Raw genomic sequence first — 24,847 nt, 5'->3', positions numbered from 1 at the left:
TCATTTTCCTAGTAAACTGATGAGTTTTACAAGAAGAAATGTTAACACTACTTTTGTACTAAATATTAGGTCTGTATATAATATATTTTATGTTTCTTTTTAATTGAGAGCTTGTTTATACGTAATATAAAAAAAAAACAAAATCTACTCCAATTGGCTAATTTTCCGTTCATACGGATTAAACATTATTGTATGTTAAGATTTTAGATATATTAAAACGTACACTGAATGATTTATTATTTAGTGCTACACATAATGCAGTGTTTTTGAGAGATTTCTACGTGCACTATATTATATTAATTACAGTTTATTAAAGTGTCGAAATAACTCATGTATATACATTGTTTTTAAAAACATTTGGAGAACACATTACTAAGAGTGTTAAATAGCTAATCTTTATACAAGTTGCTTAAGTTGAAGTTTGTAACTTATCCTTTCAAAATTTGTTAGGACTTTTTATCACAAGAGACGTATAAACAGAATAATTTATATACTACAAAACACATTACTGCTGTACTTGTATGATAATTATAGACAATTCTATGTTATATCTAGATTGTAGTATCTAAAATTTAAATGAATCATTTCAATTATTTGTTAATTTTATTTCTTAACATAGCTAAACACTAATCAAAATAGTAACGACGACGAACTATAACCAAAGAAAACTCTTATATATTGGACCTAATGCTGCTGAAGAGTTTTTTGGAACGATCCGTTTTCCTCTTCAAATATTTATCTTATCACATAATGTATAAAGGGGCAACAAAATAAATAGTTTTTTATTTAAATTTCAAATAGCACACATATTGGTTAAAGAAACAGTTAAATATAAAAGGTAAATGAAAATCTGACAGCACAAAGCAAGTAATATTTTGTAAATTTATATAACGAAACCTACTGAATTATCAGGGTACACATGTGATAAGACTGTGCCTAGTGCATACGAAGAGAGTCTACTATTAGTTTAAGTGGTAATTTATGATCGAAATGTGCTAATGTGGGCCTTGAAATAAGAATTTTTTTAATTTTTTTATATGCATCGTCACAATTTAATAACCACTGCCATGATAGATAACAATAGTAATCATTTCTAAGTAACTTTTGGCGAATAAAAAGATTCTACAATTGAAATATTCAAAACTTAATTAATTTTAATGATTTACTTTAACTAAAAAAAACAATCAAAATAATGTTAAAAAAATCCACTCAAATGAGCGTATTATAAAATTTGATTATAATTTTCATATTAAAGTATATTACATAAGCTTTAATTTAAGATATATATAAAAGTGTTAGTATTTCTGGATTACTTTCAACAGTTAAGTAGAAAAAGTTCATTTTTTTGGAAAAATTGTCATTTTGAATCTCCCACCGTAAAGGGACAGATTTACAAAAAAATTATACCAAATGTTAGGTTAATACTTAATATTTCTATTAATATTAATATTAACATGTAGTAAAATTAATACTTCCTCAGCTTCGCATTGAAGCTAAAATACTTAATGCGTGAACTTGCTTATGTTAACCCATTTTTCAGTATTACATTGCTTACTTAAACTAATTAAAATGGACGGGTGAAACAATATTTCAACGGTTTCATAAAAATATAAAACAATAACAAATTTGTCAAGCATGAAAAACAAACATTTTATTATACATAGAACAAAACAAACATTTTTGTAACATGGCATAAACATTAAACCACAAAAACTAATTCCTATTCTTGGCTGGATTTTGTTTTTGTTGCAGCAGAATAATTTGACAATGAGGAAACTAAATACAATGTAAAAATATTTGCACGTTTTTCTATTCGTATTATACCAATTTTATGTAGAATATTATTTGTACAAATGACATTTTTTATTTATACTATTTATAATACATCTTAGTATTCTATATTATGTATAACAAAACCTGTCTAAGGCGATTTAAGTTTAACTGCCATTTAAAAAAGTATTTGTACAACACAAACCTTTACAATGTAAAGTTTATATCTTATTCAATAATAGAAAATCCTCTTTAAAGAAATAGTTTCTTTCATACCATAGTTCATAATTTCAAACTAATTTTATTTAATATACACAGTCATTTTTTAATTATGTTTTAAAACGATAACTCCAATTTTTAAATAAACAATATTATTTTATTTTATCAGATATTAATTATAATTAATTACTAACTACTTTATATTTCTAAGACACTCGCGTTCTGCTTCCTCTTCTTACTAGTGTTGATAATATAAGTGGAACCCGTAGAAAAGCTTATTGTCTTTTATAACTATTGAGCAGTAGTTTAGCTAGGGAGGTGGTTTACCCATTAACAGTAATATTTATCTATACAATGAAGTAATAAACAAAAAAAACTTTAAAATATGGAATTTTGTAGACTTTTTTACTATTCCCCCATCAATTATGAATTCCCGACTTCACCAATAACAATGAGTGTACAGAGTAATCGGCTTACTATAAAACACTCGATTACTCGCAAATATTGGAAAAAAAAATTTGATTTCTTTTAGTTACATATTATTCTTGATTTATCAGCTAATAATTACTTTTTAGAAGCATCTCTTATAACTTAAAGGAATATGATCTTTATTTTTGCAAATGGTAACATACATATTTAATTAGCTTTTAAAATAGTACATAATCTAATTAAGAAAATGCCAATTGGTTTTTTATTACATCGATATTAGCAGGTTCACAGCATTGTTATTATCAATGGTAGTAAAGCACATTGTTGTGAGTTTATAAATACACTAACTGACAATACAGAAAGTATATCTAATGATAGTCATAACTGATAATAAACAAGCCGTGACTGTGACAGCAATGTCATAAAAATCCAATTAGCTACATGTATTTGTAATCCCTTGTTATTATACATGTATATTAACTCAAAAATTTGAAACTTTAAATGTTTATATCTAATAAACAAATAAATTTATACTAAAAATTTAAATGTCATTTACTATTAAATTAAAAACTCAAACATTTTATTAAATTTAAAATATGTCTACCCATTTAAAAAGGGTTGAACTTAAAAAGTATTACATAGTTAATAATTCAAGAATAATGTGTAACTAAAGATAATAAAAAAGAAATTTAATTATTATTATTCTGAAAGTAATTGGTGGATTATGATATAAAAATCACTCTGTATATATACATTGATATTATCTAATACAAATAGAATTATCGATTTTATTTTGTTAAATACAACTTAAATAATATGAGTATTTCTTAGAAAAAAAACTTTGAGAAACAAACTAAGCTGCTAGTTTTATTTATAAGATTTCTCACTTTAGGTTGTTTCTTACTTTTATGTAGTTTTATTACTCAAAAATATATTTATATAAAACAAGTTGGCATAACTTTGCTCTCATCATTATAAACAACAGTTACAATACATTATATATAAAAAATTTCATCCTTATAAAGTATTAGACACTCTGAACTTTTATATAAAATTAAAGTTAAAACTTATAATATATATATTTTTATTGTAGTTGCAACTTATTGTAGTCTACTAATAATTTTTTATTATTATTGCAGATATATGGCTATTGTTCATCCATTAAGACATAGGAGATCTCGTACGAGAACCCAAACAGTTCTCATTCTTATCTGGGCTATCAGCATATTTTTGGCGATTCCATGTTTCCTGTATTCAAATATAAAAACAAAAAGGTATTTCATTTGTTATTTCAAACTACTTTATTTCGCGTAAAAACACACATTAATTTAAAAAAAAAACTTAAGAAAAAATTTTTATTTAATGCACATTTCCTATAAAAATGTATGTATAGGATAATAATAAATTTTTATCTTCTCATTTTGCATTTTTTAGAAATTTAATATTAAATAGTCAATATTATGTAATCTATAAACATAGCTTTTATATAATATCAATTTAGTAAACAAATATACTATACTTTTCTATAGATATACAAATGGAGAACTTAGAAGAGCTTGTTATATGCTCTGGCCAGATGGCAGATATCCACATTCAAAAACTGAATACATGTAAGTATTTTAGTTGATTTCAGACTAACATTATTACATCTCATTGATAAGTCCTAATTTATAATTTTATTTAAATAAAATTAAACCCCTATCTTCAAAATTGAGCTAAATTGTATTAATGACAATTTAACAAAAGAGGAGGATGTTATAAGTAAAATTTAATATTAAATTAAAAAATATTCTATAAATACATGTAAAACAACAAAAAATTTTTAAAAAATGTATAATTCATAATTAGTTAGTCGACACACATTTGAAATTGCTCAATAACTTAGCTCGACAAAATATGGGTCATGAAATGTTAATGAAAATTTTTTATTGTTTCAAATAGTTTTTTTATGCTGAATCCTAATATAATAAAGTAAAAAGAAAAGTAAAGAAAAAGTTGAAAGGGAATAAAATAAAATAAAATATAAAATATAATATTATAATATAGTATGTGGTTAAATATGGTAGAATATTTAAGTGTGTAAAATATATAATGATATAAATAAAGAGAGGTTTTAGAAAGGTGAGTAAACGGTGGCTGAACACAGGGGCAATGGTAAAATAAATCAAATAAACACAAATGTTTATGAAAAAATAGTAGATTAACCTCGGTGATTCAACAATATTGAACAAATGATGTTAAATATCTCTACAAAATTTTGTAAAATATCTTAATGGTTTATTATGCAATAGATTATTTATTTATATAAATAAACGTAATAACTATAATTTTAATTAATTATAGATATTGATAATAAAAAATAAAATAATTAAGAATAAATCAAACTGTAATAATTATTATTTATATTTATTTGTATAAAACATAATTTAATAAATTATATTTAATCATTATTTTATGGATTATTTATTATTGACAATTTACTTATTTCATTATTAAAAAACCCAGCACAGGGGGGTCGCGGCACAGTGTTGCCGTGGTATAGATGGATCAAGTATAATGATATCTGACAGTAATTAAAATCACCATAAAAAAANAAAGGGACAGATTTACAAAAAAATTATACCAAATGTTAGGTTAATACTTAATATTTCTATTAATATTAATATTAACATGTAGTAAAATTAATACTTCCTCAGCTTCGCATTGAAGCTAAAATACTTAATGCGTGAACTTGCTTATGTTAACCCATTTTTCAGTATTACATTGCTTACTTAAACTAATTAAAATGGACGGGTGAAACAATATTTCAACGGTTTCATAAAAATATAAAACAATAACAAATTTGTCAAGCATGAAAAACAAACATTTTATTATACATAGAACAAAACAAACATTTTTGTAACATGGCATAAACATTAAACCACAAAAACTAATTCCTATTCTTGGCTGGATTTTGTTTTTGTTGCAGCAGAATAATTTGACAATGAGGAAACTAAATACAATGTAAAAATATTTGCACGTTTTTCTATTCGTATTATACCAATTTTATGTAGAATATTATTTGTACAAATGACATTTTTTATTTATACTATTTATAATACATCTTAGTATTCTATATTATGTATAACAAAACCTGTCTAAGGCGATTTAAGTTTAACTGCCATTTAAAAAAGTATTTGTACAACACAAACCTTTACAATGTAAAGTTTATATCTTATTCAATAATAGAAAATCCTCTTTAAAGAAATAGTTTCTTTCATACCATAGTTCATAATTTCAAACTAATTTTATTTAATATACACAGTCATTTTTTAATTATGTTTTAAAACGATAACTCCAATTTTTAAATAAACAATATTATTTTATTTTATCAGATATTAATTATAATTAATTACTAACTACTTTATATTTCTAAGACACTCGCGTTCTGCTTCCTCTTCTTACTAGTGTTGATAATATAAGTGGAACCCGTAGAAAAGCTTATTGTCTTTTATAACTATTGAGCAGTAGTTTAGCTAGGGAGGTGGTTTACCCATTAACAGTAATATTTATCTATACAATGAAGTAATAAACAAAAAAAACTTTAAAATATGGAATTTTGTAGACTTTTTTACTATTCCCCCATCAATTATGAATTCCCGACTTCACCAATAACAATGAGTGTACAGAGTAATCGGCTTACTATAAAACACTCGATTACTCGCAAATATTGGAAAAAAAAATTTGATTTCTTTTAGTTACATATTATTCTTGATTTATCAGCTAATAATTACTTTTTAGAAGCATCTCTTATAACTTAAAGGAATATGATCTTTATTTTTGCAAATGGTAACATACATATTTAATTAGCTTTTAAAATAGTACATAATCTAATTAAGAAAATGCCAATTGGTTTTTTATTACATCGATATTAGCAGGTTCACAGCATTGTTATTATCAATGGTAGTAAAGCACATTGTTGTGAGTTTATAAATACACTAACTGACAATACAGAAAGTATATCTAATGATAGTCATAATTGATAATAAACAAGCCGTGACTGTGACAGCAATGTCATAAAAATCCAATTAGCTACATGTATTTGTAATCCCTTGTTATTATACATGTATATTAACTCAAAAATTTGAAACTTTAAATGTTTATATCTAATAAACAAATAAATTTATACTAAAAATTTAAATGTCATTTACTATTAAATTAAAAACTCAAACATTTTATTAAATTTAAAATATGTCTACCCATTTAAAAAGGGTTGAACTTAAAAAGTATTACATAGTTAATAATTCAAGAATAATGTGTAACTAAAGATAATAAAAAAGAAATTTAATTATTATTATTCTGAAAGTAATTGGTGGATTATGATATAAAAATCACTCTGTATATATACATTGATATTATCTAATACAAATAGAATTATCGATTTTATTTTGTTAAATACAACTTAAATAATATGAGTATTTCTTAGAAAAAAAACTTTGAGAAACAAACTAAGCTGCTAGTTTTATTTATAAGATTTCTCACTTTAGGTTGTTTCTTACTTTTATGTAGTTTTATTACTCAAAAATATATTTATATAAAACAAGTTGGCATAACTTTGCTCTCATCATTATAAACAACAGTTACAATACATTATATATAAAAAATTTCATCCTTATAAAGTATTAGACACTCTGAACTTTTATATAAAATTAAAGTTAAAACTTATAATATATATATTTTTATTGTAGTTGCAACTTATTGTAGTCTACTAATAATTTTTTATTATTATTGCAGATATATGGCTATTGTTCATCCATTAAGACATAGGAGATCTCGTACGAGAACCCAAACAGTTCTCATTCTTATCTGGGCTATCAGCATATTTTTGGCGATTCCATGTTTCCTGTATTCAAATATAAAAACAAAAAGGTATTTCATTTGTTATTTCAAACTACTTTATTTCGCGTAAAAACACACATTAATTTAAAAAAAAAACTTAAGAAAAAATTTTTATTTAATGCACATTTCCTATAAAAATGTATGTATAGGATAATAATAAATTTTTATCTTCTCATTTTGCATTTTTTAGAAATTTAATATTAAATAGTCAATATTATGTAATCTATAAACATAGCTTTTATATAATATCAATTTAGTAAACAAATATACTATACTTTTCTATAGATATACAAATGGAGAACTTAGAAGAGCTTGTTATATGCTCTGGCCAGATGGCAGATATCCACATTCAAAAACTGAATACATGTAAGTATTTTAGTTGATTTCAGACTAACATTATTACATCTCATTGATAAGTCCTAATTTATAATTTTATTTAAATAAAATTAAACCCCTATCTTCAAAATTGAGCTAAATTGTATTAATGACAATTTAACAAAAGAGGAGGATGTTATAAGTAAAATTTAATATTAAATTAAAAAATATTCTATAAATACATGTAAAACAACAAAAAATTTTTAAAAAATGTATAATTCATAATTAGTTAGTCGACACACATTTGAAATTGCTCAATAACTTAGCTCGACAAAATATGGGTCATGAAATGTTAATGAAAATTTTTTATTGTTTCAAATAGTTTTTTTATGCTGAATCCTAATATAATAAAGTAAAAAGAAAAGTAAAGAAAAAGTTGAAAGGGAATAAAATAAAATAAAATATAAAATATAATATTATAATATAGTATGTGGTTAAATATGGTAGAATATTTAAGTGTGTAAAATATATAATGATATAAATAAAGAGAGGTTTTAGAAAGGTGAGTAAACGGTGGCTGAACACAGGGGCAATGGTAAAATAAATCAAATAAACACAAATGTTTATGAAAAAATAGTAGATTAACCTCGGTGATTCAACAATATTGAACAAATGATGTTAAATATCTCTACAAAATTTTGTAAAATATCTTAATGGTTTATTATGCAATAGATTATTTATTTATATAAATAAACGTAATAACTATAATTTTAATTAATTATAGATATTGATAATAAAAAATAAAATAATTAAGAATAAATCAAACTGTAATAATTATTATTTATATTTATTTGTATAAAACATAATTTAATAAATTATATTTAATCATTATTTTATGGATTATTTATTATTGACAATTTACTTATTTCATTATTAAAAAACCCAGCACAGGGGGGTCGCGGCACAGTGTTGCCGTGGTATAGATGGATCAAGTATAATGATATCTGACAGTAATTAAAATCACCATAAAAAAAACGCTTCGATGCAAATCTTTAGATAGTGTTTAATTTTAAAAAATTGGTGTATTATTCCAAAAGCTACATTATCTGCTTTTTCTTATTAATATCCTGATTAAGATAAAGTATGTCGCATGAAAAAGGGATTATTAAAAAATATTATTTCTCATAAAAAATTTGTGTTGATCCATACACTTTTCAATAAGTTATAGCATTATAAAGTTAAAAATGTAAAAAATAAAATCGAGAATTTTCACACAAAAATAGCATTCGGTAGCCATTTTCACCATGAAGACAAGTCCAGAAGTCAAATTTTTTTTTTCAAATTAAACTATATTACATAAGCTTTAATTTAAGATATATATAAAAGTGTCAGACCTTCCGAAACATTTTCAAAATTTAAGTTGAAAAGGTTAATTTTTTGTGAAAAAGTTGTCATTTTAAATCCCCCCCTGTGGGCAGATAAAGGGTTATATTTACCAAAAATATATACCAAATGATAGGTAAAGACATCAAGCATCTAAAAAAAAATTATATTTGGTCATTTTTGAAAAAGTTACGGCAGTTTTTAGTAAAAAAAATTGAAAAAATTTCGAAAATTAGCGTTTTTAAATTTGTAATTTTTTTGGAGGTTTCGCCCATTTACGAGGAACGAGGGAAATTTTTTCAATTTTTAAGGGTAATGTGTTTGACTAGATACAATTTGTGATCTTTTGACGTATCGTTGAAAGAAATCCGTTCGGTGAGAACTGAGAAAAAGTGGTAACAGACACAAAAAAAAAAAACACATCATAATAAAATAATACCTTTTCAGCTTCGCATCGAAGCTAAAAAAAAATAGGTATAAATGATTAATACAAATAAATAACACGTGCCGCGTGGAGTTACAAACTTACAACATACAACATACATGTGAAACTAATATAAGCGTGTTAAAAATATTATCTAAATTTTTTTTTATTAATAATAATAATGTAAGTAATTATATTTTATAATATCATTTAATTTTATTTATTTAAATTTTTTATTTAAGTTTTTAATATAAAATATTAATGTAACTTAACAATTAGTGTTTATTTTAGTTAAAAAAATTAATTAAATTATAAATAAAATATATGTAACATTTTATTCTCGAAAATTAAATTATTGTTGTTAATAATCCATTAATTAATTTAAAATGCAGTGTATTTTAGCTTTGATACAAAGTTATGAAGGTATTAATATTACTATGATGTGTTTCTTTTTATGTCACTTACCACTTTTTCTCAGCTTTCACCAAACCGATTTTTTTTAAGAATACATCAAAATATCACAAATTGTATCTAGTCAAAGACATTACCATCAAAAATTGAAAAAACTTCCCTCGTTGCCCGTAAATAGAGGAAATCTCCAATAAAATTACAAATTTAAAAATCGGTAATTTTCGACATTTTTTTTACTTAAAACTGCCATAACTTTTTGAAAAATATATGAATTAATACAATTTTTTTTTAATAGATATATTGAGTATTAACCTATCATTTGGTAATTTTTTTGCTATCGGACCCTATACCTGACTACCGGGTAAAATTTAAAATAACAACTTTTTCACAAAAAATTAACTTTTTCAACTAATTAAGTGTTCCGGAAATACTGACACTTTTATATATATCTTAAATTAACGTTAATGTAATATACTTTATAATTGAAAAAACAATTTCTGACTTTATGTTGTCTTCTAAAAATGGTTATCTTATACTAATTTTGTGTTAATTTTCTCGATTTTATATTTTACATTTTTAACTTTATATTTCTATAACATTTTAAAAAATGTATGGATCAATAGAATTGTTTTATGATAAATAATATTTATATACATATTTCAATTGACATACTTTTAAATTGAACCATTTTTAAACAGGGGGGAGTTCAAAATTTAAAAGTGCATATAGAAAGTGGAACATTTTCAACTTAATTTTTGAAAAATGTTCCGATAACCCTAACGATTTTATATTTATATCTTAAATTAGAGCTTATGTAATGTACTTTAACATGAAAAAAAAAATTTTCGAACTTTATTTTGTCTTCATGGTGAAATACCGTATTTAAAAATATGCTGTTTTTGTGTTAAAATTCTCGATTTTGTATTTTATTTTAAAATGCCTTACAATAGATTTTGAATTTAAAAAAAATGTTTAACTCATTTAGATTTAATAACTTCAATGAATATCAAGGACCCCATCACTTTAGTGTCACCTCGTTAGAAGAAATTTTTTATTCATATAAAAATGATTTTTTCTTCGGGGCTCTCATTTATTTTCTTAGCTCTCACTTCACCAACTTTTTTTGATGATACATCAAATGATTATAGCTATTATCTAGTTAAAGATATTACCCTCAAAAATTGAAAAAAATTCCACTTTATCAATTAAAAAGTTACTTATCCCACATTTTATATAGACAATCAAAATCATTAATTTCTAACGTTTTTAAAGTATTTATTGACTAATTAACTTTGATATGATAATAGATTTTAACTAAAAATTAAATAACATTACTTCGTAATTTATTAATTTTTTATCTTTTTATAACCAGTCTATAATATTCCAAATTTTTTTGTAACATGTTGCTCTATAAAACATAAATCTAAACAAAAATTATTTATAGTTTCACCTGAATTTAACAAAAAAAATGTATAATTATAATCAAATTTTATAATATGCTCAATTGAGTAGATTACTTAAAACATTTTGATTGATTTTTTTAGTTAGAGCAAATCATTAAAATTAATTAAGTTCTGAATATTTCAATTGTAGAATCTTTTTGAACTCCAAAAGTTACACAGAAATAATTGCTATAATTTCTATTTAAGTGACATATTACAATAAAAATGCAAAAAAGATATTGAGCTTTTCTGATAAATTTACAGTAAATAGTTATACAATTTCCTGACTGCATATTAATTTTAACAATACTATTTATTAGTTATCATAAAATTTTCTATTTAATAATATAAATTTCAGAAAAGTTATAGTATCAAATTCAACTTTTTTTTACTATAAACTTTCAAAAAATCAACTTTAAGCAATCAAAAAAATAAGTTTAAAATGTTATTTTGCACTAATTATTTTAAACATATTAAAAATCAAAATCTGTAATAATTTAAAAACAATTTTTTTTTTGTTTTAATGAATCATTTTAAAAAAGATAGTAATTTTAATATGAAATAGAAAAGTATATTTTTGCTTCTGATGAAAGTTCCTCGTAGTCCAGTGTATTTATGCATAAGTAACAAACGTTTTTTAAACATCAAGCTTTATAAGTTTTTATGCGTGTTAAATGTAAAGAAATATACATAATTTATTTATTTTTTTTAAAGTTATAGAATATAGTATTCTTCTGAAAAAATTTAATTGCCTTATTTTTTATACTTATAAGTTAAGTTATCAACTACGGCACGTCATCCGAAAAGGCAGTCCAATGAACGAATGAATACATGTAATTTTGTTGGCGACTGCGCACTACTCATAAGGTAAAACCTATACAGTTAGGTCACGCTCACATTGCCAATAGTACCAAACAAAACAATATATTATTTAATCGAGTAGAAGTTACTTTTAAACTTAATACCTTATGAGGAGATTTTACTGATTAATTCTAACACTACTTTTTGTAATGTAAAATAAAAATATTTAAAATTTATTTCATGAACATCTGTATTTCATTATGATATTACAAAATAAGTTAAATGTACAATACTGTTCATTAAAAGTGCTATACAATGGAAACATAATTTTTGTATACCAATTTATTTATTTATCAAAAAAAGGAATTTATATTAATAATTTTTATCTTTTATGAATACACAACGTAAAAAGATCTAAACCTATTTTATTGTTGTTATTAATTAATGTTACTATTGAATCAAATTTGGGTTTATTTTCAGAATCAGTTTCCCAATTTAAGTTATCATGACCATCTAGAAGAACATAGTTTTTTTTTAATTTCGTAATTTTCATGCAATCTAAAATATTTTCTCTGAACTCCATATAATTTTTAATTAGCTCATTAATTTCAATGTCGCTAACAGTGTATTTCTTCAAAACATTCTCAATACAATTAAGAGGTAGTGTAGAAATGAAATAACGCTCGAATGCAATAAACATACATGTTAAAAGAAACTTAAAGTTCTTAACAGATAAATTAATTTGACTACAATGATATGAAATAGTAGAAATGATTCGAGATTTCGTTTTGATATTTTTAATATTCTTTATTTGTACAACCATAATAATAATATAATCAATAGCTACGATTAAAAGCAAACAAAATCTGTCAATTAAACTTACACTAGTACTTTCTATAACATTGAGGTAGAGTGTATAACACTGGATAATATTGGTATTGTCTTTAAGATACGGTTCAATGATTTCTTCTAATTTTTTTCCAGCAATAATGAAACTTATAATCACGAGGTATTCATTATGTTGCGTCCACGTCCAAGGTTTTTCACAAATTCTGGGATCAAATTTAACATTGTTAAATTCAAGAAATTTTATAATTATAGGATCCTCCTCTACAGTTTGTTTGTCATAAGGTAAAGGACAAAGAGATGCACCAGATTTTGTATAATAATTATGATTCTGTAAAGTCAACTGTATAAATGCAGGATAGTCTTTTATAAGTTTTTTTAAATTATCTTTTGTAATGGAGATAAAATCATCTGTCTGTGAATTACAATCATGTGTCTGTGAATTATAATCATGTGTCTGTGAATTACAATCATGTGTCTGTGAATTACAATCATCAATTGTACAAACAATGATTGTATTTGAAATAATTATATTAAGTAAAATTATTCGTAATTTATCTAAATTATTCATCATTTTACCTGTACCAGCTGTAGCTAAAATTATAAATTACTAGTGTATAAATTTGAACAAGAAAATTTTTACAAAAATAAAAAAAGTTTGTGTGAGAGATGATTAAAAACTGTTATGAACTTGTATTATATCAATACAAATAATTTGTTTAAAATATAAAACCTAGTTGGTTATATTAAATATGAAACAAAAATACTTTTAGAAATTAAATATGTGTGCAATGATTTATTTAACAATTATCTTGAAATAGAAAATATAATAAAGGTTTTCTATTCAAATTTTAAGTATTTTCAATGCGCTAAACATAATGTTGTTTGATATCATATACAGAATGAACCACGATTTTTTTCAAATCTAATAACTAAAAACTACTTAATATTTTGTGTTTATTTTTTTAATTATAATTATAGTGTTAAACCTCAGGACATCGAAAGTATCATCAGATATTTTACATTTTTAATTAATTATTGATAAAACATTTTTTTTTTTTACATTACGAAAAAAATATTATGAAAAATTTTTTTAATAGTAAATTTTAAGAAATAAAATGGTAATTATAACATCTTTTAATGTTTTGTAGTTAAATTTTAAATAATAAGAATTGATCACTCATGGAAAATATTTAAAATTATAAAACATGCTTTAAATAAGAATTTAAACAAAAAAGCCACAAAAATTGTTAAAAAATCATAAATACGTATTTCATCATCACTTAACACATACTATACACTGAGTATAGTGGGTTTTTAGTGCTGATGATGGTAACAATGTTTCCGAAATAAGTATTCGCGATTTTAAAGTAATTTTTGTAACTTTTTGAATTAAATATTTTTAGTTTTAAATTAATATTTTAAATATATTTTTTAATTTTGAATTTTAATTTTTGTGAATATTTATATATTTTTAGGTATATTAATGACATCAATAGTTAATCTATCTAAATTAGAAAAGGATAAAAAAAAACATATTTTTACAGCAAATTAAGCACAGGTTAGAACTATCAAATTACCAAAAAAATTTTTGCAAAAAGTTTCATACCTATAGTATTAATAGTTAATACGTAATGAATAACAACATATTTCAATATAAAATATATATATGAAAATGTTTACAAACTTTTTAATGCAACAAAACATTTACTATTGATCATAATCAGTAATTATTTAATTCAGTTTTAATTAATATGATTTAATAATTTTTAAACATTTTTTCATAAAATCTTCATTAAAACTTTTTTTTTTACATTTTTCACAATTAAAAAAAAAAATGAATTCCGATGATACTTTAATTATCTTAAAGTATAATATTTATTATCAACATCATAATAGCCTTTACCTCAACTATTTAAGGTTGACTCTACTTTAACTTTACTTTACTGACAGAATTTTCAGCGTTTGTCGACTTTATAAAACGTCATTATGGCCGAGGGAATTAATAAAAGGATAAGATCAAGGATTTCCCAAGAATGGGGTGTCAAACCCCCTACTTGGCATAATTATATAATTTTAGTCCGAAATTTATTAATATAAGAGGACGCTACCAAAAAAAAATTCGCACATTTTGGAAAAAATTATTCAATTCAAAAATTAATTTTTGATCCCTCCTCCATATTTTTAGTTTTAAAAGGCCTTGGTCAAGGTATGTGTCATTGGTAAAGTTTTCGTATGGTCATTCATTCAAGAACCAATAACAAACAATGCAGCCGAACAACAGTGTTAAATTGCAGCGATGGAATTGTTGATTTTTTTGAAAATCAAAGGAATCACCCAAGTGATGTCCGGTCACAGCTTCTTTAACGAGTACTTACACCGTATTCGCAAAGCAGCCTCGTCGACGTGCGACCACTGTTTGGAGAGGCTGACAGCGCTTTGCACATCCTCTTCCGGTGCGAGGTGTGGGCCCAAGAGCGGGACTCTTTGGAATCAATCCGAATCGGGTCCATGGTGGACCTGATATTAAAGAGTCGGAAGACGTGGTTGCTCGTTCAGGTGTTTGCCGAATCCATCTTGTTAAGAAGAAGGAAGCGGAACGCCTAAAACAGAGGTAGCCACGCCGCCCGGCACAGGAGGATCTGAAGGCGCTGGTTCAGGCTGGTGCCTTAAGTTCTTATGTTTTGTTTTTGTTTGTGAGTTATTTTGCCAACCCTCCCTAAAACAGTTCCCACTCTGGGATCCGGTTAGCATTAACATAATCATATTTATTGAAATCATAAATTATCTCACTAACTCAGTGAGATATTAAAATGCTCACATTTTAATGAAATATTAAGTTCTGGGTGGTGTTTATCAATAAAAAATAGTGGATCAAGATAATTTAAAACAAATAAACGACTATTAAACAAGATTAAATCCAGAGTAACATTTTGAAACTATGATTTAAGATTAATTGGTAAACATTAAAATGGGATAACATACTTACAAAAAATTGAAGAATTACAAACTGTTGTAAATAATTAAAGAGACCAATTTAAAGAGGGTAAATTAAAATCGTCTTATAATATAAATTTAATCTTAGAATTAGACATAATATAAGTTCATTAACTGCGTTAAAAAAATTCTCAAGTATAATAAGAGAAAGGAATGGATTTTAAATACACTCAATAATAAAAATATTAATACCTAGATTAAGTTGTACAAGTACATAAATATTTATTATTAAATATTTTTTAAATAAATTTAAAATATTATATATTTATTCATTTATTATACTTATATATCATAAAACTTGTAATTAGGATATAAATAAGGAGATAGAGGTTTATTTTGCTTTATAAAACACGATTTTTTTTAAATTAAACGCTATCTACAGATTTGCATCGAAGCATTTCTTATGATAGTCATTTTAATCACTGTCAGATATCATCTAAACTTGACCCAACTATGCCACGTCCATACTGTACCACGACCCCACTGGGCTACCATTTTTTTATATAGATATCTTAGGTATTTCTCTTTCATTTTATATGTATTTTTTGGGTTTATAAACCTGCTCAAAGGGGCAGATCAAAATTGCAACTGTTCGACACAAAATTAACTTTCGAAACAAATATTAAATTAAAGCTAAATAAACTCCTATTTCATTATTTATATCATGATTACAAGTTTTATGATTTATAAATGTAATTTATGAATAAATATTAACTGCGATGCAAAGCTCACAAGGTAGTAATTTTATTATGACATTTTTATTTATATATATAGAATTTATAGATGTTACATTTATTTATATAAATAAATAATTAAATTTAATATCTACAAATTTATTTAATTATATATATATTAATGTAAATAAAAATAAATATTATCTATATATACTTTTATTAATAAATAATAATACTAAATAATCAATTGTATTTTATATTATTATTTTTCACTATATTTTAGAAAATTAATTTAAATCGCATTAAATAGTTTAATTTAAAATTATTTTAATTGAGCATAAAAAAATCTGCAATTAAATTTTTCTATCGCCAATTTTCTAAACAACTACTAATCACTATAAAAACAAGTATTAACACATAAAAAAATTAATTAAAAACAAAAAAATATTTTCTGCAAATTATTATTGATTTTAATTTTTAATATGTTTACAATAATCTATGCAAAATTTCAATCCAATACGAGATGAAATGAACAAAATTTTGGTTTCATGTTTAATCTGTTTTTTGGTTCTTTAAAGTTGATTTTTAATTTACCATAACTTATTTTGTTCAACTTATAAGTTTGAAATTGATATCGTTAAATAAAAAACTTACGAGGATTTAAAAAATGGTATTGTTTAGATGAATACTTGGTCAGAAACTTTTATAAATACTATATACAGTAAATTAATTAGAATAGCTCAAAATTTCGTTCATTTTTATTAATTTCACTAGAACATATAGGTTTAGTTTCGCCTATGAACGAAATAATAGTAAAATTCCTCTACATTAATGCAACAATTATTTACACACAAATATTTGTAACAAATATTTTTCACTGAAATAGCTAATACCTAATATATAATTCTTGGTTTTAGATACCAGGTATTTTACAGAGTTCTGTTTCACGTCCATAATGTAGCTATGTCTTTTTTAACTCTTGCCTCAATATGTCATTTTAATCTTAGCTTATTGTTAAGAATAATACCCAATCATTTCACCCCCGACTTAGAGCCAATTTATTGTTAATTCAGGCCTAATGTGNAACTCTTGCCTCAATATGTCATTTTGATCTTAGCTTATTGTTAAGAATAATACCCAATCATTTCACCCCCGACTTAGAGCCAATTTATTGTTAATTCAGGCCTAATGTGCCAAGACTATTAAATCCTGTTCTTCTCCTGGTAAACATTACTATCCCTGCTTTGTTTGGATTAAAAACTAGGCTATACTTACAATACCACATGTGTATAGTGTTCAGTCTCTACTGTGTCAAGTGTATTATTGTGTCTGAAAATTTACCCATAATTTTTATCGCTCAATCTTCTCCATAGACTTGTGTATACTAATATTTGTTTAACTCATTAATAAGAGAGTCTAAAACTAGACACCATAGCAAATTAGATAAAAACTCTCCTTGTTGGCATGCCTGTTTAACACTTTTGATTAAGTTGATTTTTACTCACTTATTAATAAGTGGTTCTTCTCCATGCTGTTGTGCAGATTCATACATAACATCAAAGGGTGTATTATCAAAAATCCCTTCAATGTCCAGGAATATGCCTAATGCATACATTATATTCTCTATAGCTTTCCCTACTTGATGATTAAACTATGTAGAGCTGTGTTACTTTATTTTCCTTTTTGGTAATCATTTTGCTTTTTATGTAGAGGGTTCTCTTTTAGAGACCCCTATTTTATATACAGAGTGATTCATATCATAAACCACTTAATAATAAAAAAATTAAAATAATATTAATCATTTTGAAGTGAAACTTCTTTACAAAGGGTCTGAAAAAAAAGAAGATTATCGCCCATCACGGTCAACCGTCACATTCGGCTGTCACAGACGAATTCTATTATTTTATTAAATATACACTAAAAAATTATTGTTCTGCAAACTTAAAAGCTCGTGAAACGAATTATATTTTCGTTCTATTAGGTAAACGGTCAAAATCGTATTGTTCAATGAACGAGTAAGTTTGATAAAAGCGTTCAATAAACGTTTACGTCCCACGATTGTTTGCAATTTATTTTAATAATATAAAGAATCATTTTGAATTTTAAATTCATACAATTTGTTTTTGAATATCAAAATATTTTCAATTAATATATTACATTTTAGTAACATTAATTTATTACTAATACATATTAATTTATAATTTTATAATTTAAGTTTTAAAATTTAAGAAAATTACTGGAGGATAACAACTTTGGAAGTTCTTTAAAACAATATATTACATTTTACATATGTTATATTTTAAAATATAGTGGAGAAAGAGCGCAGCAGAGTAATGTGTGATAATAAAAATAACATAAATCACACCTCGCCACCACTTTATAATTTTAAATAATTATAACTTCCAAAATAATGGGTCATACGTTTTTGTTACTATTTTGTTAAAGAATTTTCTTAAAACTCACAAACCTTCATAGTGCATATAAACAAAATACTTATTCGTAGGACTAATACATGATAACCATATTTTTCTGAAACATTGTCTTATATAAAATAAAGAGTAGAAATTATAACCTAACAGACATTTTCATATACCTAAAATTTTTATCTTTAAGGTAAGAGCTCTTGATACAGTTTATTTTTTAACAACATTCAGTCTACTGAAAACATTGGTATTCAGCATTTTCTTTACTATTTACTTTTATTTTTATTTTATTAAAAATTGTTTTTTTTAATTTAAACTATAACAAACAAATTCAAATCTTTATCAAGATCTTCAATTTTATTTGGTTTTACTTATATAAAACTGAAGATAAATAAAGTGTAAAAAGTACATCAAATACTGAGCCAACGAACAAATTACTTTCTTTGCCAATTACCTTTTTTTTTAATTTAAAATGTACCTACAGCTTAAAAGTTAATTTTAAAATAGAAAATAAAAAAATTATTATCTATTAAATAATAGGGTTCATTGTAATAAGTATTTTAAAAATATTAAAACAATTTAACTTTGACAAAATCATAAAAAGTGTCAATAATGTTAAAATTTGATTTCAACATTTTTAGAGATTTTAGTAAAAACAAGTTCTTTTTTATACATTGATTTGTAAATAACAAAGCTTTGATCTATTTTTATTTACAATTATTTTCTTCTTTAGTAAACTTTAAAAATTTTTGTATAAACTATATTATACTAGAATGATTTTTTCATCAAGCCTTTTATCAATCAGATCTTTAAAGCCATTGACTTTTATTCATACTGACTAGAGTTTAACAAGTTGTGGCCAGCAACTCCATAATAAATGGTTCTTTTACTTGAAATTTAATAACACTATAACTTTACGATATGTACTTAAATCAGTAAAAAATAATCATAAACCTTTATAGCAAACACGATAAATCTCGTATCATTAAAAATCTTGATCTAATTTTCTTTTCGACCTATGTATACATGACTTGATTGCGAAAACTTTATTTCAAATGTTGTATTCGGCACTGTTTATTTTTAGGGAAACAAATAGACTATACAAACTTATTTCTCTATTTAATGTTACTTCAAATCAATTCTATAAGAGTTAAAAGTTATTACATTATTTTCATGATTGGACATTTGTTATCCAAAATTTAGTCTTGGAAACTGTTATTGAAAGAGTATAATAGATATTTGGATTGTCATTAGATAAATAGAAATATTTTTTTACACAAAAATACAAAATCTAAAACATTTAGAAAATTTGAAAAACTTTTCAAAAATTATAATCAACCTAAACATTATTTATAGAAAATAATAAAACTAGAAGTGAAATTGAACAAGGGTTGTATGTATAGTGTAAAAAAGTTAAACGATAAGTTGCTATAAATAGCAACTAACACACAAGGTAATATCTTGATTTGTATAATAGGAAAAGTTTTTGTTTTACAATATAATTTTTTAATGAAAAAAAAACTCAAAGTATATATATTGTTTTGACCTCGCCCCATTTGAAGAAGTTATACCAGTGGTATTCTCAGCGCGTGCATCAACTTCGATGTAATTTATTTAATTGGACATTTATTTCTATAGTTGCTTCACAACTTGAAAATCTTAAATCTTTGACAAATTATACAAATTGATGTACTTTATATTTTATTCATTTCAGATATATTCTCCATTTAATACAGATAAGTATTATTGGCTAAACTGAAAATTTTTAGATAATTAAATTGTCAAGTATTGCTTGAACAATTCAACTAAAAACGATGTCTCGTTATCTACCAAAACCAATAAATTAATTATAATATTCAGCAAAGACATAATTGACAGGTACAAAATGAATACAGTCCACCAAATTATCACTAATCTGACCCTAAGGATAACTATCTGTAATATGAAAGTTATCCATATTACAGATAGTTAGAAGACAGTAAACTGTAATAACTTATAACTCGATAACCTGTACATAAGAAAGTTCATTGCCAATAATTGTTAGTAAATTTAGATATATGATTAATTAATTAAGTATTCAAATTTATGTTAATGTTTTTTGCTTAGTTGATGTTTGTTACTTTGGCTAAATGTTTTTACAAACATCAAAATTATGGAAAGTTATTACAAATAATACAATTATATTTTTAAAACGTACAATATAATAATATTTAATAGTGGACATCTTATCAAAAGGTTCCAGACTAATGAATCGGAGAGGTTGAGAGAGATAGATTATCCCATAAACTTGGTCTTTTTAGAAAATTTGACATACAGTTTCAAGTAACAGTACTTTAAATATCATTTATAAAAATTCACTGTAAATGTTTATATACTGATAACAATTAAATGATAAAAATTGTTCCTTATTTCGAATATCAAATATATTATAATGGAATATAATCAAACAGTATTATAATTCCATGGTTAACTAATACTGATTGAAAGTGTAAAGCTTATTTTTAGTACTTAAATTATTAATAATGTTTTTGTGAGTTATACTTATAGTGTATCTAATTTTAAGAGGAGTTTTAGATGGTGACGGAGGCGTAGCCCCCATTGGCCTTGCTTATTTTTATCCACCTACGACAAAATCATTTAACCGCCAATAAAAGGTCTATTGTCTTTTATATAATAAAAAAAGTTTGTTTTATTTATTGAAATCCTATTATTTAGAGCATTATTCGTTATGAACAACCAATGAAATGCATTATACGTTTGTTCTATAACTTCAGAATTTATAGTCAAAGGGATAACCATCTAGTATACATTAACGGCATTGAAATTTTGTCCCATAAGATTAAGTTATACTTCTTCATTATTTTTTCAAACTAAATGAAAACATATGTTTTGATTAAAAGATTTTTTAAAGCCATAAAATAGGTTGAATATATTTAACTAAAGGAATGTAACAACTTTTAAAAAATGGATGTATAGTTATTAACATTTAATATTAAATACTGAATATTTTTCTTCAGACATGTTTGCAATCCCTCAAGTATTGTAGACTAATTTATATTATTCACATCTGCTCCATGTTCTACTGAAAATTTTATTCTTTTATATCAAAATAATACAAAATACACGATAGACAACACAAAGGTCATTTAAAAAATAAATAAATAAGTACCAATGAAAGGGCAATGAAATTTTTCTTAAGTGTTGCTTTGAGAGAGTTAACTTTTTAATAAATACATGTATTTTAAATTTAAATTTGATTACGTATAATTGAGATAATTACTTTTTATTCATTATATATTATTAAATCTTAGTATTAATAAAAAGTTTAAAGTAGAAAAGACACAGACAAGCAAAGAGCAAGGTATTTTTTCGATGAGGCAAGGATGGTAAGTTCATCTTTGCTCTCTTTAACATCACTCTAAACAACAAATGTGTTTTACAGTACACATATAAGATACAACTATACTAGAAACACAACTGTTCAATTTATTTCAGGGTAATAATTTTGAAAAAAAAGAACTTTTTCTTGTAAATTTTTAACATTGTTCAATGCTTAAAATTTCAATAAAAAATGTATTTTTTTGTAATCCATACCATTTATACGCATAAGTAGAAATATGCGAAAGCAATATTATAAAATTATATCAACTTCAGCATTAATCACTGTGTCTTCGACTAGCACACGTAGTTTTAGGAAACTGTTAAGGAAATTAATGAATTTGATTTTTATAATTTTTGAGAGAATTATAAACTAAGACGATATTGAAGGAGATATTCGGAAGTGGTATCGTAGTTCATTAGAATACTAAAGGGAGAACAAACACTGAAAATACATATTGTATAAAACAAGTTAAATTAAAAAGTTCAATTTCGGAAGGATAGCTGGATTTTATTTTAATCTCACCAACCTTTCATTGTTCAAGTCAAATTATCTTTACCATATCTCTTATACCTATACAAGGAACAAGTCTACTCAAATTCAACTATAGCCTGAATTCGATAACTATTGGACACTTTATATAAATTATTGCTGGGTATCACAACTTTTGTTCGCTAACATTAACAACTCAAAAGCAATAACTACATAGAATCAATAAAACAAAACATAAAAATGCCTAAAACACTGTAATGTCTAGCTATAAATTTACTAGCATTCCAAAAATAATTACTTACATTTTTTAATTAAGTTGGTTGGTTATTTTAAATTTATCCACGTGCATTGATATAAATTTGTAAATTAACTCGAGTAAGTTGAAAATAACTGTAAAATGTTTTAAATATAATAGATATTAATCGACGTTTTTTTTTGAGACTAAACATCTCAATTAATATTTACTTTAAGCCATTACTTTTGTTTTAATTTATTTTTCAATAACGCAATGGACATTTGTCTAGTGTTTTATTGCAAAAAAATATTTTACTGACTTTTATAAATTCCTTTATAATTATATGTCAAGAGTAACGTGTAATTTTATTTATTATCGAAATAAAATGTATGTATATATATATTATGATTTTGATTGCAATAAATTTCAAACTCATGGTGAATTGTTTACTGAGACACCTGTTTTAAAATTTACATAAAATATAGTGCCAAGTAAAGCATTAGCAAAATTAGAGTTTTTTCTTAATAATTTTTAACGTAACAGAGTTTTTTACGAGGTTAACTTAGTTTAAACAAATATTTTAGATATGTAATCGCAATTTGATATAATTAGCTTTTAAAATTAACTGTTATGATAAAAACTAACACCATTTTTATCTAAATATAAAATTATAATGTTAAAATTAAAAATAAACAACACTAATGTCTGTCGTTTCTGAGAAATTTCAAAAGCAAAATGATTCAATAATTCTGAGAATGATACAAAACCACTCGAATAGAACTTTTTTATCTGATAGTAGTATTAAATCTTAATGGTAGACATTTTTATCAAAATTTATGAATATCAATAAAACTTCACAATATATTCCATTATTTAATTTTTGTTTACAAAAATAGTATATATTTGAACAAAGAAATTATATATTAAATAAATATTGTAGATCATAAATCATAAATAAAACTAAATTGTAAAATATTTTCTTTTCATAAGTAAAATATTTAATATATCAATACAAAAATGATAAAACTCGTAAAAATAAAAGTACCTCAGATTACAAATTAAATCATTAATATACAACTTTTGGCGTTTAATGTTCCTTAATTTTTTTTTTGTGTCACATAAAATTTATTAATTAATCACTTGTTTGAAAAATGTATGACACAAAAGATTGCGTTTTCAAGTAAATTATATTCTTATGGACTGGTGCGTCATTTTTTATAATTTAAAAGCTCAAGAAATTCAAAAGATTTGAAAGTTTTTCAACAAGTTTTGGATGACTACATACATACGTATACATTAGAATCAATGTGTATCTAGTGAAGATTCTAGGTGTGAGCTTGCAGTAAGTCTTTATAATTCACTGAAAAATATGTATTGTAGAAATGACGCAAGTTCAGAGTATTCAAGCACGTATCCTAAAGTTAAAATTGCGTTATTTTTTATGACATTTTTTTTTTAATTAAATAAGAGTTTCTTATCTAATACTTGGTCATCTCAGATATACGCAACACGCCAATGATAGTTTTTTAATGTTTTCTATTAATTTAGTATTTTAGACTTATATAATTTCTCTAATAAGTAGTTCGAATAATTTTTTAAATATTAGTAATTTCTATGAGATGTCTAATGATTTTTACGTAATTATCTTGATTGAATTGGTATTTTGGGAAATAAAACCAATTAAAACAAATTATATTTAATGTGAAGTCGAATTTTTTAATTGGTTATA

At 23.9% G+C, this 24,847-nt stretch overlaps 1 protein-coding gene across 4 annotated transcripts in view; it reads left to right on the top strand.

The window, feature by feature from the left end:
- LOC126903020 (tachykinin-like peptides receptor 86C) overlaps positions 1 to 24,847 on the top strand; it is an 85,741-nt gene that overhangs the window by 53,041 nt on the left and 7,853 nt on the right. For 2 of the 4 annotated variants that reach the window (XR_007703402.1, XM_050680916.1), the window contains exons 4-5: positions 3,558 to 3,692; positions 3,948 to 4,028. Coding sequence is in view for 3 of the 4 variants with exons in the window: in XM_050680916.1 (XP_050536873.1) it covers positions 3,558 to 3,692; positions 3,948 to 4,028 (216 nt within the window). In the remaining variant the exon portion in view is untranslated. Of the gene's footprint in view, positions 1 to 3,557; positions 3,693 to 3,947; positions 4,029 to 7,191; positions 7,327 to 7,581; positions 7,663 to 24,847 lie in introns of all 4 variants that reach the window. The other 2 variants (XM_050680918.1, XM_050680917.1) reach the window with 2 other exon arrangements.

This window comes from Daktulosphaira vitifoliae, unplaced genomic scaffold, assembly GCF_025091365.1.
Source record: "Daktulosphaira vitifoliae isolate Bord-2020 unplaced genomic scaffold, ASM2509136v1 Scaffold_3, whole genome shotgun sequence".
NCBI classification, from domain to species: Eukaryota; Metazoa; Arthropoda; class Insecta; order Hemiptera; family Phylloxeridae; genus Daktulosphaira; species Daktulosphaira vitifoliae.
Note: the sequence above shows the minus strand (reverse complement) of the source record. Positions and strands in the feature narration are given on the sequence as shown.